We start from the raw sequence: 16,178 nt of genomic DNA, 5'->3' as shown, positions 1-16,178 counted from the left end.
GACTCCCCAGAGAGGGAATATCAGTCTTTTAGACTGATACTGCCTCTTGCAAGTTTTCACAGCATAGCTCCTGCTGCCTTTGTTGGTGGCTAACTTGGGACTGAATAGAGAAAGAAAGAAAGCAAAAATGTGGTTTTGGACAAGTTGAGGCTCTCCAGGTGCAGATTGAAGCCTGGCAGGGCTTGGGCTCTCTGTGCACTGTGGGCAGACACATTATTCCCTGCTAGTATGTAGGGCTGCAGCGTCAGAAGGGGCTGTGGAAGCTTTGTGTGTGTGTCTGAGGGTTTGAACTTTTAGTCACTCTTGATTGTTCTGACATATGTTTACAGAAAATTAACCCTTTTTCTGCAACTAAGAGTATCCTAGAAAGCATCTTATTTCTTCCTTTAGCAATAGTTTGAAGTTAGATTTGTGTGTGGCTTCAGTGAAATATTGTTGAACTAATTCAGTATAAAATTCCCCCCAATGTGATTATATTTTAAGGCTGCTGAACTTAATTTGGATAACTATTCATGTAACATGATTTTTGCATATCCTGTTGAATGGACTGTACTGTTCTTGAGCAGTGGCTTTCTCTGCCTGGCTGTTATTCCAAAACATAAATATGCAGTCAGTGAGTCAGCAGAAGTTTTTAAGTCCAAGTTAATGATGATAATCATTTTGCCCTTATGGGTTCTCTTTGGAGTTTTTCCCATTTTTGGGGTTGGTACTACATAATCTGGCAAGTCCCTGCAGAATAACAGACACATGACACCATTTATCTTAATATTAATAAAGCAGCATTAAAGCGAGGACATCAAACTAATTCAAATTTTTGGTGTCATTTAGCTACTGTGGTTCCTGTGCACAAAGGAGAAAAGGCTACCCCCTGTTGGGTACAGATATTTGAGCTGCAGAGTTTTGCTGTCAGTATGGGCTGGAGTTAGGATGTGCAGGGCCATCCATAGAGGGTGGGCTGACCCAGCCAGCCCATGGGCTGTCTTGCTGATGGCTGTACCTGGGTGCTCCCTCTGACTCCCAAGAGCTCTGCTCTATCTCAGATAGTTTTCCTCCCCTCTTTTAAGAGCAGTCAGTCTTTAAGAGTGCTTGAGCACTGAAGTCCCACAGCAAATTTTGCTATCATTTAGGGCTTACAGTGTTGGAGTTTGAAATTTCAGAGGACCCAGGGTTTTTGCGTAGCGCTCCTGCAGTGTCACTGCAGACCGGGGCTGTTTCTCTACTCCTAGCATATTTGTTTGGTGAAGGACAGATCAGTGGCATCACTCAAACCTCTGTCATTCCTTGGCAGAGACACTTTGCTCATGAATGTCAGTGATGTCTGAGGCTGGAGAATGGCTGGTCTGGGTATGAGGGGTTTTCTTTTCCCCCAGCACCAGGTTTGTTCAGTGGTTCTGCAACTAATTGGCACTGCTGTAAGCCTGCTTTCAGTCGTCATGTGGAAGAAAAGAGTTCCTTGCAGCTTGATCCCTTCACCGAGAAGCTCAGTTCCGTTTCACGTCTCTCTCTAATCCTCACTGACACTTGAGAGTATTCCTTTCCTGGAAAGACAGGTTCCCTGGGAAATTCTGGATGGTAGTTTGACAGTCTGGCAGCAAGATGTACTGTAGCTATGGCTTGTATGATGCAGATGCTGTGAATCATTTTTGCTTCTTATTCTCTGAAGTTGTCCATGAGGTCAGAAGGTCTTGCCATGTATGGGATGTATATGAAAGATTTTGTCCTTCGTCTTCCTTGTGCTGTATGTGAAAGAAGCAGATGTACTTGGCCCCAAAGAAGAAATAAAGTAAAGCACAGTAGGGAAGGTGAACCTGGATCTTTTTCTGGGAAACTTTAAGATATTTATAGAAATCAGGGAGAACATAGCAACCTTTGATAGCCTGTAAGTATCCATTTAAGCAGCCAGTTTGCTTACCTATCAGAAGGAATAAACAATGTTGCTATTACTCTTTTGCTTTTGAAAATCTACTGTGGCACTTCAACAATACTGGGGAAGTTACAACCATGTGAGAAGTAATCTTCCTTTCAAGGAGATGAGTCAGCTCCCTGCTGCACCAAATTGCTTCTTCTGTGCTCTTCTTTCTCACAAGACTGTCCTTGCTGAGGTTGTGTGGGCTTACCTATACTGCAGCCTGGTGCTTGGTCTGTGTGATTAAAAGAAATGTGACTGATTGAAATGTGGTCTGAGCACCTACCAAACCTGCAGTGGTGCTGGCAGGGATGCTTTTAAACTTGCATTATCCAGATATCCAAATGCCTTCCTTCAAATGGAAAGGCATATTGATGAAAAGGAATAACAATATGTGCATGTGACTAGTTTTCTTTTTTTGTTTTTCTTTTGTTTCATATAAATGCTAGGCATTAAAGAAGATGGAGAGGACAAGCTGCAAGCTGTAGAAGGCTGTGGTGCCCACAAGTTGCTGCAGTCGGAAACAAATTCTTTAAGTGGATTTACTCCGTGTGAGGAAGAAGGAAATGAAAATGATTCTCCTACCTTCTTCAGTGTCATGAGCAATAGGTAGTACAGATTTCAATTAAAAGGATTATTGCATCTTAGTGTTATACCTTAAATTGACTTATTTTTAAGACTTTTCTGTCTGTAAGGCTGTATTTACTGAAGTTATTTGACAAGACTGCCTACAGCACAGTAATTGGAAGAAGGTATCTTTTGTAAAATTAGCTGTACAGAGTTAAGTGGGAGTTTTTTCCTTGTTTGTAATTGCAGGCCTTGCTTGCACACCACCCAGTGTGTGTTCTCTGCAGTCAATTACTTTAACATAATAAAACAAAAGCCATGTTGCTGGTTTCATGTCTATAAGTTTTCTCTCTATGCAAATAACTTGACAGGAAATTTAATTTTGCTTTTGGAAGTTACATAAAAATAATTGTTAAGGTAACAATATTTTCTCCTTGTCCTGGACACCAGGTTCAGTGATATTGAGCTTCGGGAGGAAGAGGGCATACCAACAGAGGAGTTCCTGGAGTCGTGTTATGCAATTGTGCCTGTTCTGGGTAATGTTCTGTTCTTTGCTCCTGACTCCTTCTGACTGCTGCTAGCAGCAAGCAAAGGTGGGGGCAGTTGGGTTGGAAAATTTGTTTCTTAACTTAAGTGATATAGTAGAAGCAGTACCAGCAGAATCAGTTTGACTGGAACCAGAACATGTTTCTTACCCCTCTGCTTTAAAGAGGATCCACTCCCATTTAGATGGGACCCACATATAAACTGTTTGGCAGTCTAGGTGTCTGTATGGAACAGTGATTTCTCCCCCTCAAAAAAGCAGCATAGATGCCTTACAGTCTGGTCCAGCTGACAGCACACCATCAGCTGTACACTCTATTTGATTTTTCCAAAGACTTTGGTCTTCACCCAGCACAGCCCCCCACCAGCTTGACCCCTGCATCTAGTGGATGTGGTGGCCCTGTGTGCATGCAGCCTTTTGAAGACTTCTGAACTGTAGGTCAGAGTATTTTAACACATGTAGCAACTGGGATGGATTTGTTCTACTCCAGAGAAAAACATTGGTTTGTCATTCATTAAGTATTTTCTTGCCATTTAGAAGGATTGCTAAATGAGTAAATTAAATTATTTTTACTAAAGCATAAGAACTGAAAAAAGATACAATTTTAAAATATGGCTCTTGTTTTTCCCTAGACAAGCTGGGACCAACTGTTTTTGCTCCAGTTAAAATGGATTTTGTAGGCAACATCAAGGTAACAACTTATTTCTAGCACTGGTTTTCATTTTCTAAACAAAATATCTACTTTAGACACAAGTGCTCAAGGATCTTTGTGGTAGGAGTCAGAACTGGAAGGTTATTTAATATTTGATAATGTTACCATCTGTCAGATTAAAACACTGAAATGCCCCTAATTCTGTTCTGACAGTACATGCTGTGTTTAATAAATCCACTTGTGTGCAAACTTATAAAATACTTGATTGACTGCCAAGTAAAACATCTGTTACACCTAATGAATATGACTTTGATCCTGAGCTGTGTAGGTTATAAGTCATGAAGTGATGCTAGCAATGTTGACTTTAACCTGTAAAACAAATGGAGGGGGTGGGGGAAAAACCCCTTTGCTCAGTCAAGTAGGATTGAGAAGCAGGATAAGAAGCAATTTCTCAGCAGACTGGGACAGCCCATGCAGGCTTGGTTCTTGTTCTGGAAGTTCTTCTAGCTTTGAGTACCTTCTGAAGAACCTTCAAGAACCTTTGAAATACTGGTTATGAGACAAAGTGTGTTCATAGCAAGACTTTTCATAGCATTTTCTTTCAAGAAACATAAATAATAAAATATCCTCTGAGTGTATGCTAAGGAATATTGTATGCAATCAGATTTGTTTGGTTGCTTATCTTATAGAACGTAGCCACTGAAAGACTGAAAATAACAGGAGAAAATAATGCTATTTAAAAATTTAAAACCTAGAATATTTATTGTCAGGTGGTAGGCAGCTACTCCTTTAGTGAAGAAGAAAAATCTTTTTGTATGCCCCTTATATATTGTCTTTTTTGTTTGCTTGAGGAGTTGTGTATAGAAACTAGGGAATAAATGAAAACCAGAGGCATGCTGAGCACTGCTAACTGTAATATTGAGAGTTTGTAGTGGTCAGAAGGTAAATTTTGCTTGTAGTTAAAGCTCTGGGCAAATGGGACTCTGCTTGAAGAGCAGCTTGAATTAACTCCTTTCCTCCAGTGGGGAGGATGTCATGGGAACTTCAAGCATTTTGTTGGACAGAAATGGTAGATCCCATGTAAATTTTTGACTGAGATGCTTTATTTTGGTTGTATTAGCCAGATGTGTCTGGGGTGTGCCCTGGGATGGCATGCCCAGGGCGTCAGAGCAGCCGTGCCATGGGGAGTGTGTGACATCCTTGGGAATCTGTAGTATCTCTTAGCAGGGAAGAGTCCTGGTAAATGGGTGGTGTTTATAGGCCCCTGTTGGGCCTTAAAAGGCCTAAAGCTTTGCCTGTTATGTTCTTTCCAGAAAATAAACCAGAAATTTATAACCAACAAAGAAGAGTTTGATACCCTTCAGAAGATTGTGCTCCATGAAGTGAACGCAGGTGTAGCACAAGTTAGAAACTCTGCTACAGAGGCTCTCCTGTGGCTGAAAAGGTAATGGCCTTGTAGCTGCCTTCACTGTGAACTGCTGAATGAGGAGCCTTTCACCAGTGCAGTCTTATGTACATGGGGCAGGCTGGTTACTTCCCACAGGCTCCATCAGTCCAAATTGGCCAGTTTCAAGATTAATGTGTTTTCTGTGGTTGTATCACTGCAACTTTGCCAAAAGGCCTGAAAAAAAACATTGCAGGCAAACTTTTTTCCTGTACAAGTGAAGTTACAGTGAATGACTGACTGATCCTACTTGGCTAGGGCATCATTTCAAGCTGCAGCAGAAATGTTTAGCAAAGTGTTTTTCCCTTGGATTGGGAGAGAGGGTGGAGGAGGTGGCTGCAACTTTGTTCAGGTTGAAATTGGCTCCTTGATACTGAGTTTTATTGCACTTTGGGGTTGTATTGCAACTTTGGGGGCTTTGTTATACTTTGGATTACTTTCTTATAAACATGGTTTCTTTTTATTTCATGGGTTCCTCCTGGCAGAGGTTTAAAGTTCTTGAAAGGGTTTTTGACAGAAGTGAAGAATGGAGAAAAGAATATCCAAACAGCTCTGAGTAAGTACCAATTGCTCTGTCCTTCATGTGCTTCTAAATTCACATACTTGGCTACTTTCCTCCTTGTTTGGAACCTGTGTCTTCAGTGGCTGATGAAGAAAGTGATCTCTAAGACTCATTTTTGAAAACTGCAGTTTTTTAAAATGGCTGCTTTGAGATGGGTTACTAGATAACTGGTAAATGTCGATTCATCAGCAAATAAAGATTTCTTTAATTGGCATACTTTTGGCAGAGGAGACAGTCAAGTGCTTTGACTCATTCAAATTTCTCTACTGGTTTGCAGTGGGAGCTCTCCCAAATGTATAATTGCTGTTTTGTTAGTTTTCTAATTCCTTGTGTGATTGGCCATCATTCTTTGAAATCACCTCTTTGCCAATCTGGCTGTGAATTGCCTGCATGAATTAGAAGGGAAGTTGTAACAAAGAAGAAGGATTTTTTTCCAAGTACACAATTCCTGACACTTTCTTTGTCAAGCTACTGGCCATAGTAAGTACAAAACAAAATACAAATTCCCCTTAGGCTTGACTTGGTTACTCCTGAGCAAGACCCTCTCTATATGCATGCAATATAATGTTGTAATAATCCTTTAAACCAACTTCAAAACAGCCTTTAAAAAGCTTTTTATATTATCTTCTTTTACACAGCAAAGCAGTTGCCTTATAGGATTAGTAAAAACTACTAGCTAAAGTGTGTAGCAGCTCTTGGAAGTGAGGCTGTAAATACATTGCTACCAGATATGGGTGTTAAACGCCATGGAAAGTGATTAGGCATTTATTTGACCTTCTGAGTTTGAAGACTTCAGCACTGAACTGCTCCTTGAATTGCTCTGTGTCTGCAGCAGAGTCATGGTGCTGTTTTTTCTACTTTTTCATTCCCTTTCTTCCCCTGAAAAGCTCTTCTATATCTGTACCAGCACTGTAGCTTTGGTTTACTGTTGGAATTTCACTCCATACAGCATTTTCTTAGACTTTACATTAGCCTTCCTGTCTGTTAGAACACTTACTTGCTGTGGATGAGTTGAAGGAGATTTGACAGGGGAGCTGAGACCCCAGTGCAGAAATCCCAAATCTGTCATCTCCTTTCCGTCATAACTTAGGTACTCAGAAGCAGACATTATTTACATCGGATGACAAGAATATACCCTTGAATAGTCATTTCTAAGCTCTGTGTTCTCTTCATGATGCAAACTTAAAACTGCCATACATCTATCTCTTGATTTATTTTTTTTCTTTTAAGACAATGCTTATGGAAAGACATTACGGCAGCACCATGGTTGGGTTGTCCGCGGGGTCTTTGCAGTAAGTATTTATCTTGGTTGCTGATAGAGCTGGGGGCCTTGTCCATGTGGTCTTATATTGTAAATTGTGTTCAAATTCTAAGTATTAAAATGAATAGATTCCTTTGCCAGACCTTATTTTCAAAGTGAGGATTGTGGCTCTCACTGTGTTTAGTACTGGACTTTCAGGGTGGAGCCTTATTTCTAGAGATGAAACAGGCAGATTGCACTTGCATGCACAATTTTTTAATTATGTGTTTTGAGCACAGTCTTGCAGGACTATTAAATGAAGAAAAGAGGCTTCGAGTTGCTTTTTTGAAGATTGATATCTCTTTGAATATGAAGAACTTTCAGACAGGGTTAGCATAGTGTGTGGGGGGAGTTGGATCGAGGAAATGTTTCGTCCAGTCTGGCAGCTCCCCCTTGTGTCTGTCATTGGGAAATTATCACTGAAATTACAAAAGGAAAAAGGAAAACCTCATCCAGGCAATCATGACTTTGAGAGGAGCAGAATTGTTGGAGATAGCTTTCTAAAGAGCCTCTTTGAGAATTTGGTGATGGTGTGTAACACTGGGTTGGGACTTCCCCTAACAAACTGTCCTTTATTTGGGGTTTGTATTCAATTGATTTCTGATGTGCTCAATTTATTTATACAAAATATGGTACACAGACACTTCCTAAGAGTCTGGCATCTCTGAAGATATCTTTAACTGGGGATCTACACAAAAATAATTAAAAAGCAATATTTATAAAGTTAACCTCCCTTCTAGTTAAAATTCTCAATATATGCATGTACACGTGATTAAATTGAAGCTATGCAGTCTAAATGCAAAGAGGGAAGTTTTAGAAGTTTTTCATGGCTTTAGTTGTATTTCTTTTCCCGTTCTGTGTTGCAAATCCAAAAGCTTTGTTTCCTCTCCCAGTTAGCTTTGAGGGCAGCTCCAACGTATGAAGATTTTGTGGCAGCTCTGTCTGTAGATGAGTGCAATCCTCAGGAAGAAACATTTTACAAAGGAATGCAGAGAGACCTCAACATTTACTTACCAGCCATGGAAAAGCAGCTAAATATCTTGGACACTCTCTATGAAGTACATGGTTTGGAGTCAGATGAGGTGGTATAACTACAGCAAGACCACATCTTAAAAATTCAGGGACTGTGTCTGTTAACAAAGATTTCTTCCATTTTGGTTTTGGGACATCATTTCTGTTCATTGTATCTTTTCAGGTGGGAAGGGTGTTGAGTGTTTTGGGAGAAGGGTATGTATGATTTTTATCTTTTCATTATGCTTGTGTTGCATTTAAATGCAGAGGTACTGTCTCTCTTTGGATCATAACTATGTCCGTGATGAATGTTTTTGACTGTTTCTCTTCTGCCTGTGCACCTCCTCTCCTCTTCACCTCCTCAAAGTAACAGAGCAGAATGTGGCCTTTGCTGCTGTACCTAGGAGACGCCTGCTCATGGAGCAGAGCTGTTGGGTCACCAACATGGCACCCAGGCAGGTGCTGCTGCCTCTGACTCTCCCATTCCTTGTGCCCACTCCCTGCTGTGGTGTAAGAGAATAGTAGAGTTATTTTTACCCTGATAGCAGAAGAGAAGGACAGCTAAACACCAGCTTATAATGTGGTGAGTTTGTCCCTCAATTTGGGTTGGGGCTCTTTAATGCAAATAATATATTTGCATGACATAAATATTTATTAAATTAAATAAACTTTTTAATCCAAATATTGCAGAGATCTTCACCACAGGTGTATGTGGCTGGTGGTCTGAGTGGCCCCAAGGTCTAACCTTTGGAACAGGATGTTGTGTTCCCTGACCAGCTCACAGTACATGCTGTGGCTTCCCTGCCATATAAACCTTTTAGGTTTCAGGGGTTTCTTGAATCAAATTCACGCAAAACTGTAATACTTGCTTTTAAGTTGAGTGCAGCTAGCAGTTTGAAAAGCAGATATCATTAAAAGCCTTCCTAGGCTGTCATTATGGGCAGAAACTTCATGCAAGTGGACATGAAATGAGTAAAGTATAGGGGAAGCTAAAATTTGTGATGGAGCTGTTAAACATGGGACCAATTACAAATCTCGAATTTTGAAATTATTTAGAAGTGACTAAACATTAAGAAAGATTTCTCCCTTCTCCCATTTTCCTGATACAGGTTAAAATGTGTTTGTTAGCATTGCTGCTATTAAAAATAGTGAAGAACTCCTTTTAGCTAGTGATATGGTTAGCAACAAAATTTCTAGTTGTGTTGATGACCAAGCGGAAGGCTGTCTGTGAATTACTGACTCCAGTTCAAGGCATAAGCAGGTCTCTCTGTGTTGACCTGGGGTTTCAGATGGCTTTGTACAAAGAGCTGAGTTTAACTCATGTGCAGAGGGGTGAAGACTCTGCTAGTGAGGTACTTAGAATTAGAAAGTTTTCATAAATACAGAAGGCAGTGTTGCCATACTCACAGAAGTAGTGCTGGCTTTTGCTAGGCTAAAAACAATGTTGTTAGTAAAATGAATGTAACTGCAGACCTGCTGCCCTGCATTGCTCTGTGACAGGAGCCTCTGCACACTGAATACTTGATCCTTTCTAAAGAGCCTAGCATTGTGAGCTTTAAGAAAAGCATGTGATACTTGAAGAAAAGGCCAATATCAAACTTTGTGCATAAAGAAAGATACCAGGACTCTAATTAGACATTCGTAGTCATAGAATATGCTGTGTTAGAAGAGACCCAAGGGGTCAGGATCATCAAGCCCAACTCCTGGCCCTGCACAGGACACCCCAAGAATCCCACCATGTGCCTGACAGCATTGTCCAAAAGCTGCTTGAACTCAGATGGGCTCAGTAACCATTTCCCTTGAGAACCTGTTCCAGCGTCCAGTCACCCTCTGGGTGAAAAGCTTTTACCTGGTATCCACCCTAATCTTCCCCTGACTCAGCATGAAGTAATTTCCTTGAATCCTGTCACTGCTCATGAGAGTGAAGAGATCAGTGTCTGTTCCTCTCTTCCCCTTGTGAGGATGTTGAAGACCACAGTGAGGTTTCCCCTCAGTCTCCTCCATGCTGAACAAACTGAGTGACCTCCTCCTGGCTTCCCCTACAGACCCTTCACCATCCTCATGGCCCTCCTTTGGACACTCTCTGACAGCTTAATGGGTGTTTTGTGTTGTGTCACCCAAAACTGCTCCCAGCACTTGGGCTGAAGCCATCCCAGTGCAGAGCAGAGCAGGACAATCCCTTCCCTTGCCTGGCTGGCAGTGCTGTGTCTGCCCCCCAGGACAGGGTTGGCCCTCTCAGCTGTCAGGGCACTGCTGAGTCAGATTTAACTTGCCATCAGCCAGGACCTCTTGAGCTCTCTGCAGTGCTGCTCTCCAGCATCTCATTCCTGTCTGTGCACACAACCAGGACTGTCCTGTCCCAGGTGCAGAATCTGGCACTTGCCCTTGCTAAACTTGATGCATTTGGTTATTGCCTATCTCCAGTTTGTCAGGGTCTCTCTGCAGGACCTTCCTGCTCTCAAGGGAATCTCAGTTTAGCTCCTCCCAATCTGGTGGTGTTGGCACACTTACTTAGCATCCCTTCCAGTCCTGTGTCCAAGTCATTTATGAAGATGTTGAAAAGCACAGGGCCAAGGATGGGGCCATGTGGAACTCCCTAGGGACAGGACATCAGTCTGATGAGTCACTACAGCCATTTGTGCCCAGCCCATGAGCCAGTTGCTCACTGATCATGTAACGTGGTTATTGAGCTGTGTGTTGGTCATCTGTCCAGAAGGATATTGCGAGAGACAGTGTTGAAAGCTTTGCTGAAGTTCAAAAAGATGACATCAGCTGGCTTTCCTAGATAACTAAGTAGGCTACCTTGTCGTAGAAGGAAATTAGTTTTGACAATTAAGACTTGCCTCTCATGAAGCTGTGCTGCCTGTGACCAATGACTGCATTGTCTTTCAGGTGCTTTCCAATACCTCCCATAATAGTCCTTCCCATGATTTTACCTGGCACTGAAGTGAGACTGACAGGCCTGTAATTTCCTGGGCCCTTCTTCCCCTTATTGAAAATCAGGACAATGCTTGCCAGCTTCCAGTCAGCTGGGACTCTCCAGATTCCCAAGAGACTGTTTAAATAGTGTGACTTCTTGCTCTGTCACCTTTTCTGAGTTTTACCCATCTGTAGTTCCTAGGTACTCAAGAAGGATCAGAAGTAATCAGGTTTTAGTTTTGTGGATTTTCCTAAAGTAAGTATGTATCTGAGTACAAAGTCAAAACTTTTGACCAAAGCTCTGTTCAATTATTTTACTACTCACAGTGCTAAAAATGAAGCTGAGAGCCTTTGGAATTTAGTTGTCTGCTGCTTCTAAGTGTGAATCCAAAGAATCCACCCCTGTGGGAGATCAACCAACTTTCTACCCTGTGTAGTTTCCTCACAATTTTCAGCTGTTCTGTGGGAAACTTCACTGTAATAGTTTTTAGCTGAGTGGTCTGGAAAGATAATGGAGACCACATTTCCACAAAATATCAGCTAGATTATGGGAAGACCAGGAAGAGATCCCTCTTCTCTAGAAATTAACTGTCAGATCATAAAAAAAAAATTAATTCCTTTTTGCTCTATGTTTTTCCAGTAGTAGGAAAGTATATTCAGCTTGGAGTATTTGGAGGTATTTTTGGGGTTTGTCGTGTTTTGGTTTGTTTTTTAACTAGCAGGAGAACCACTAGTGTGTTGGGTGTGCATCAGATGCAAAATTTGTTACAAAAAGTCAGGTAGCTTTATTTTGTAGGCAAAGAGCAGCTTCATTGGGCCACTAGCTCCAGTTACTAAGTTCTACAATTCCTCTGTCATCCAACGAGCAGGGCAAGTGTTCCACATTACATATTCTCTAATCAGTATGGCATCCTGCCTCAGAGCAGGCTTTTTCATCTTGCTGTTTTGTGTAAAATTGTTTTCTCTAAACTCTGGAATTGGTGCTTGAGAACGTTTTTAGGAGACCGTGGCTCCAGGAGGCCCCTCTGTGCTTGTTGTTAAACAGGGGCTGTGCACAGAACGAACTGAGCAAGGTCTCCTTGCCTTCAAAACTTGCACTTCTTTCTCCATGCACTGCTCTTGCAGGGCGTTGAGCACTTCTGAGACTTCTGAATGCTATCTTTGCAGTCAAACCACCACTGAGAAGGAAACCCATGCAGCATGTTGCAGAGCTGAACTCCAAGTTACACTTCTCAGGACATAGTAGGCCAGATGACCAATTGGAAGCAAAAGCACTGATAGACAACTCACTCTCTTTTTCTGTGGTGTCAGTTTGACAAGCAGAGAGGATGGCATTAGAATATTTGTAGAGAACAAGCAACTAATTTTTGGCCTTCAAATTTAGGATTGGAGAGAAGGTCACTGTTCTCTGTTTCATCTGTTTGGTTTGTTGATTAGTTAGGGTTGCTTTCTTAGTTGTGTTTTTTTAATGGCTGACATTTGTGAACAACTGACCTGCACACTGATAGACATCCACATGACTCTCAGATAACAGCACCCTGGCTCTCTGTACTTCACATTAACTACTTTGCTTTCTTAAGTTGTGCTAATCTGAAGTTTTGCATCCCTTTCCTTTAGAAATGCTTTTGGCTGTTACCATCAGTGTCTGACAGTTGCATATTCTCAGGGATTTTACTTACCCAAGGTGAAATAAGAGTAATCACAGCCTTACCCTAGGGGGGGAGTAAGGCTGCTTTTTGTGAAGTTAGTATAGCTGAGCGTAGAAGTCTGATCCAGCATGTGAGACAGGCAGTGTCTGTATAGCGTGGTAAATCCCAAAGCAATCTGATAAAGTGCTACCTAGTACTGAATAATTGCAGTCAGCATGTTAGAATAGAGATCATGAGCACATCTTTGTTATATAAATGTCATTGACATCAGAGCAGAGCTGTCAATTTCAGTCAAGTTCTGCTTAGCAATCAGATCCTTTTATTTATTTTATTTATTTTGTGGGGTTTTTTTTCTTTTTAAACAAGCTGTGTTCTGGAGTCCTCTCTGCTATTTAAAGTCACCATACTCAGTTCCCTATTGAAGTTTTGTGACATTACAATTGTAGAATATGAACTGCATACTCAAGTGCTTTAGTGTAAACATAACGAGTCACTGAATCATCCCATCTTGACACTGTTGTGCTGTGGATCTCCCTTTAACAGATGCATTTAAAGTCAAGGGCCATGTACCTTCACTTGAAAGCTTTTTGTAAAGCATCATCAGGATTTAAGTTACAGATGTTTGCTTTTGAAATCTTTCCTAGTTTGAAAAGTGTTGCTTAGTTGGTTGGACATGTAACAAGTATGCCCAAAATCTGCCCCAGGTGTTTACAGTCTGCTTTGGAAAAGGGGTGTGGGCCATTATAGAAAGTGCTACATATGTCCATATGCTGTACCTTCTAACCCTTTATTTTCATTGTCACTTCAGCTTTTGTGAAAACCTAGGGAAGCTTAAATTGCCTTTCAGACACCAGGAAAGATCATTAGTCTGTTCATACTTGGCTGTCTTGACCTTTTTCCTCACCTGCTCTTTCCTTTCTATCCATTGTCACCTGCTTTGCTACGAAGGCTGTTGATGTCAGAGCAAAGCAGGATGTTTTATAAGGCATGCAAATATAAACTCGGATATTCAGAATTCTTTGGCAGGCAGTGTAAATTGGGGCATTTCAAACTTGGATGTTCTGCCTCATAGGAATGAAAGCACAAGGTTTTTTGGTTTTGTCGTTTTATTTTGTTGTTTTAGTTTACTTATTTCTCTACTCTTTCCTGCATAGCACAGATAACAAAACAAAAAAGCAGTGTGGAAATAACTGAATTCATGCCTCGTTGATGCCTTCTATAGCCCCCTGGTGAACAAACCTTGCAAATTCTGCTTGCTCCAAGCAATATAAAACCTCCCTTGTGCAGGAGGGGTGTCATAGTGCACTTACTGCCTCTGAGCAAACCCAGGCCATAGCTGATCCTGCTCACAGTTGACACAAGGATTAAAGCACTTGCTTTGAAGTTATAACATAGGCGTGTTCTTCACTTACACACACGTGCACCATCCCTGGCATGCAGTTCTTCAAAATGCAGTCTTAGATTGTAATTTTTAATATCCCTTTCTGGGTGTAAGATTTCTCCCCCACATACTTCAGATGTGGTAAAGCTGGATTTTTTAAATATGAAACTTCCTTGTTTTCATTTCCTTATTTCTGCTTAACACTAAGTATGTCAACTTTCTTTTGCATTTCAGCATTCAAAGTGTCCAAAAGTTATTGATTCCTTTATTTAAAGCCATGTTGAAAGTTTGAGATTTATGTCTACTTGAAACTATAGGAGTAAATTGCATTCCAGAATACAATAATTAAACTGAAAACCAAGGCAGCTTGCTTTTATGGTTTCCTTTTCTATTTTTGGCTATTTTTCAAGCCAGTTTTGGGCATACATTTTTATCAATGTCAAGCTAAGCTTAATGTAAGCCTTACTTTGCATACTAAAATATATACATACTGAAATATATTTAAAGACAAAGAGAAGGTATATTGCCTCACATTAAATTTACTGAATTCTAAGGGCTTGTTCGTGCCCCCCAAATCACCTCTCAGTGTAAGCTTTGCACAAAATGTGCTGTCATAAGAGGTTCAGTCTGAAATACCCTGAAGTTTCCAGTCTGCATCATCTCTCAAATCATTCAGCATCTGTCTCTTCTTTTGGAGCGTTTTTAAGACTTTGACAGACTTTTATATTATTTCATTATAATAAACTTATTTTAAATAAGCATGTTTTTAAATCTCGTTTTCTCCTTGCATGGATTTTGTTTCTTTTATTACAATATAGGGCCTAAAGTGCTCTTCAGGACTCCATTTGTTATGGTTACTGTGTGAACAGTCGAAACCAGTATGTTTCTGGTTGACAGAAACTGCCTGTATGTATCTTTGTATGAAGAATGTTAACACACATGAAGCCTGTTCAGACTGTGAGAATAAAAGCTGTGTCTGGCATGTGGTTGTGGGTCCTTGGCCAGTGTAAATAGGGGAAGGTTGTAGTTACAAAATCCAGCTGGGCAGCATGAGAGGAATTGGTATTTTCAAATTACATGTATTATTTGTCCTTGGACTTGAATCTCTTCCACAGAGATTGCGAAGACTTCAGCAACTCCTGTGTGGTCATCTCAGATGCGGGTAAGGACTGGTGCTCCTTAACCTGGGTGGAACATATCCCTTTCCTCTCCCTTTTCTTTCTCCATCTGAAGACAGCATGGACCTGACAGCAGATCTGTGATACTCAGTCGTGTCACTCTAGCAAGGGCAAGTCCCTCTGTTAAATGGCAACGACCAGGCAGAGAGCTGGGCTGTGGCAGAGGCATTTTCTCAGCTGCAGAAGAGCCCTTGCCTGTGCCTGACCAGCCCTGTGGCAGAGGTGGGATGGGGTGCACATATCCCATTGCAGCAGCACTGCTCAGCCAGAGCTGCTGTCTCCCAAGAGATTCAGGAGATTCTGAACACTTCTAATTGCAGTGGGCCCCAGAGCATCATTCTTGCAAAGGCCAGGAGTTGTATTTGCTTCAGTGAGGGCTGCGCATGAGTCATCAGTCCCCTCTGCAAATGCCTCATTGTCCTGAACAGCCAAACACAGACAGCAGCATGCACAGACATTGGTGGAAATCTCATGCACAGAAAGATACCTCCCAGACAAGAATCACCTCATTGCAACTTCTGCTGATTAGTAAAGTGAATCTGTTGCTGTTACAGGATCCCAGATGAACTGCAGAAAGAGCTCCAGCTTTTACAGTTTGCCATAGTTGTTAGTAAAGGTCAGGGCATGTGATGCTGGCTGCTAAATTCCTGTCCCTGCAGGAATCTAGATCCATGGTTCAAAATAAGAAATTGGTGTGCTAAGCATGTTGGAACACATAGGTACTGCTGTTAAACTGGGAATGTCAAAGAGGACACATTAGATTCTGTAATAACAAAAATATCCTTAAATATTCTTTTTCCTTAGGGTTCATCTGTATGGATAAAAACTGTGTTTTCTGATTTTAAGAAGGAAAGACAGTGCAAGTTCACAGCACCAAAGCTATGACCAAGGCAATGAGACAGAGTGCAGCCTTCAGTGGGCTGGTTTCCTTCTACCCAGCTGGCAACCCTGCCTCCTCTGCAGGCAGCATGGGGCTGCCATGCAGTTTTGTGACCTATGGGAAATAAAAAGCTATTGAAATGCAAAATATGGGACTATAATTCAGCACTACAGCAAAATCTGGAG

The 16,178-nt window shown here is 41.3% G+C and overlaps 1 protein-coding gene across 2 annotated transcripts in view; it reads left to right on the top strand.

The window, feature by feature from the left end:
* PLEKHA8 (pleckstrin homology domain containing A8) overlaps positions 1-14,917 on the top strand; it is a 31,297-nt gene extending 16,380 nt beyond the window's left edge. For both annotated transcript variants that reach the window (XM_039710351.1, XM_039710360.1), the window contains 7 exons: positions 2,356-2,515; positions 2,924-3,009; positions 3,650-3,708; positions 4,983-5,113; positions 5,599-5,669; positions 6,906-6,967; positions 7,869-14,917. In XM_039710351.1, the coding sequence (XP_039566285.1) occupies positions 2,356-2,515; positions 2,924-3,009; positions 3,650-3,708; positions 4,983-5,113; positions 5,599-5,669; positions 6,906-6,967; positions 7,869-8,066 (767 nt within the window). In that variant the 3' untranslated portion in view covers positions 8,067-14,917. The remainder of the gene's footprint in view (positions 1-2,355; positions 2,516-2,923; positions 3,010-3,649; positions 3,709-4,982; positions 5,114-5,598; positions 5,670-6,905; positions 6,968-7,868) is intronic.
* The last annotated feature ends 1,261 nt before the right edge of the window (positions 14,918-16,178 follow it).

This window comes from Passer montanus, unplaced genomic scaffold (genome assembly GCF_014805655.1).
Source record: "Passer montanus isolate IOZ18808 unplaced genomic scaffold, ASM1480565v1 scaffold10, whole genome shotgun sequence".
Taxonomy (NCBI): Eukaryota; Metazoa; Chordata; class Aves; order Passeriformes; family Passeridae; genus Passer; species Passer montanus.
This window is presented reverse-complemented; position numbering and strand designations above follow the sequence as displayed.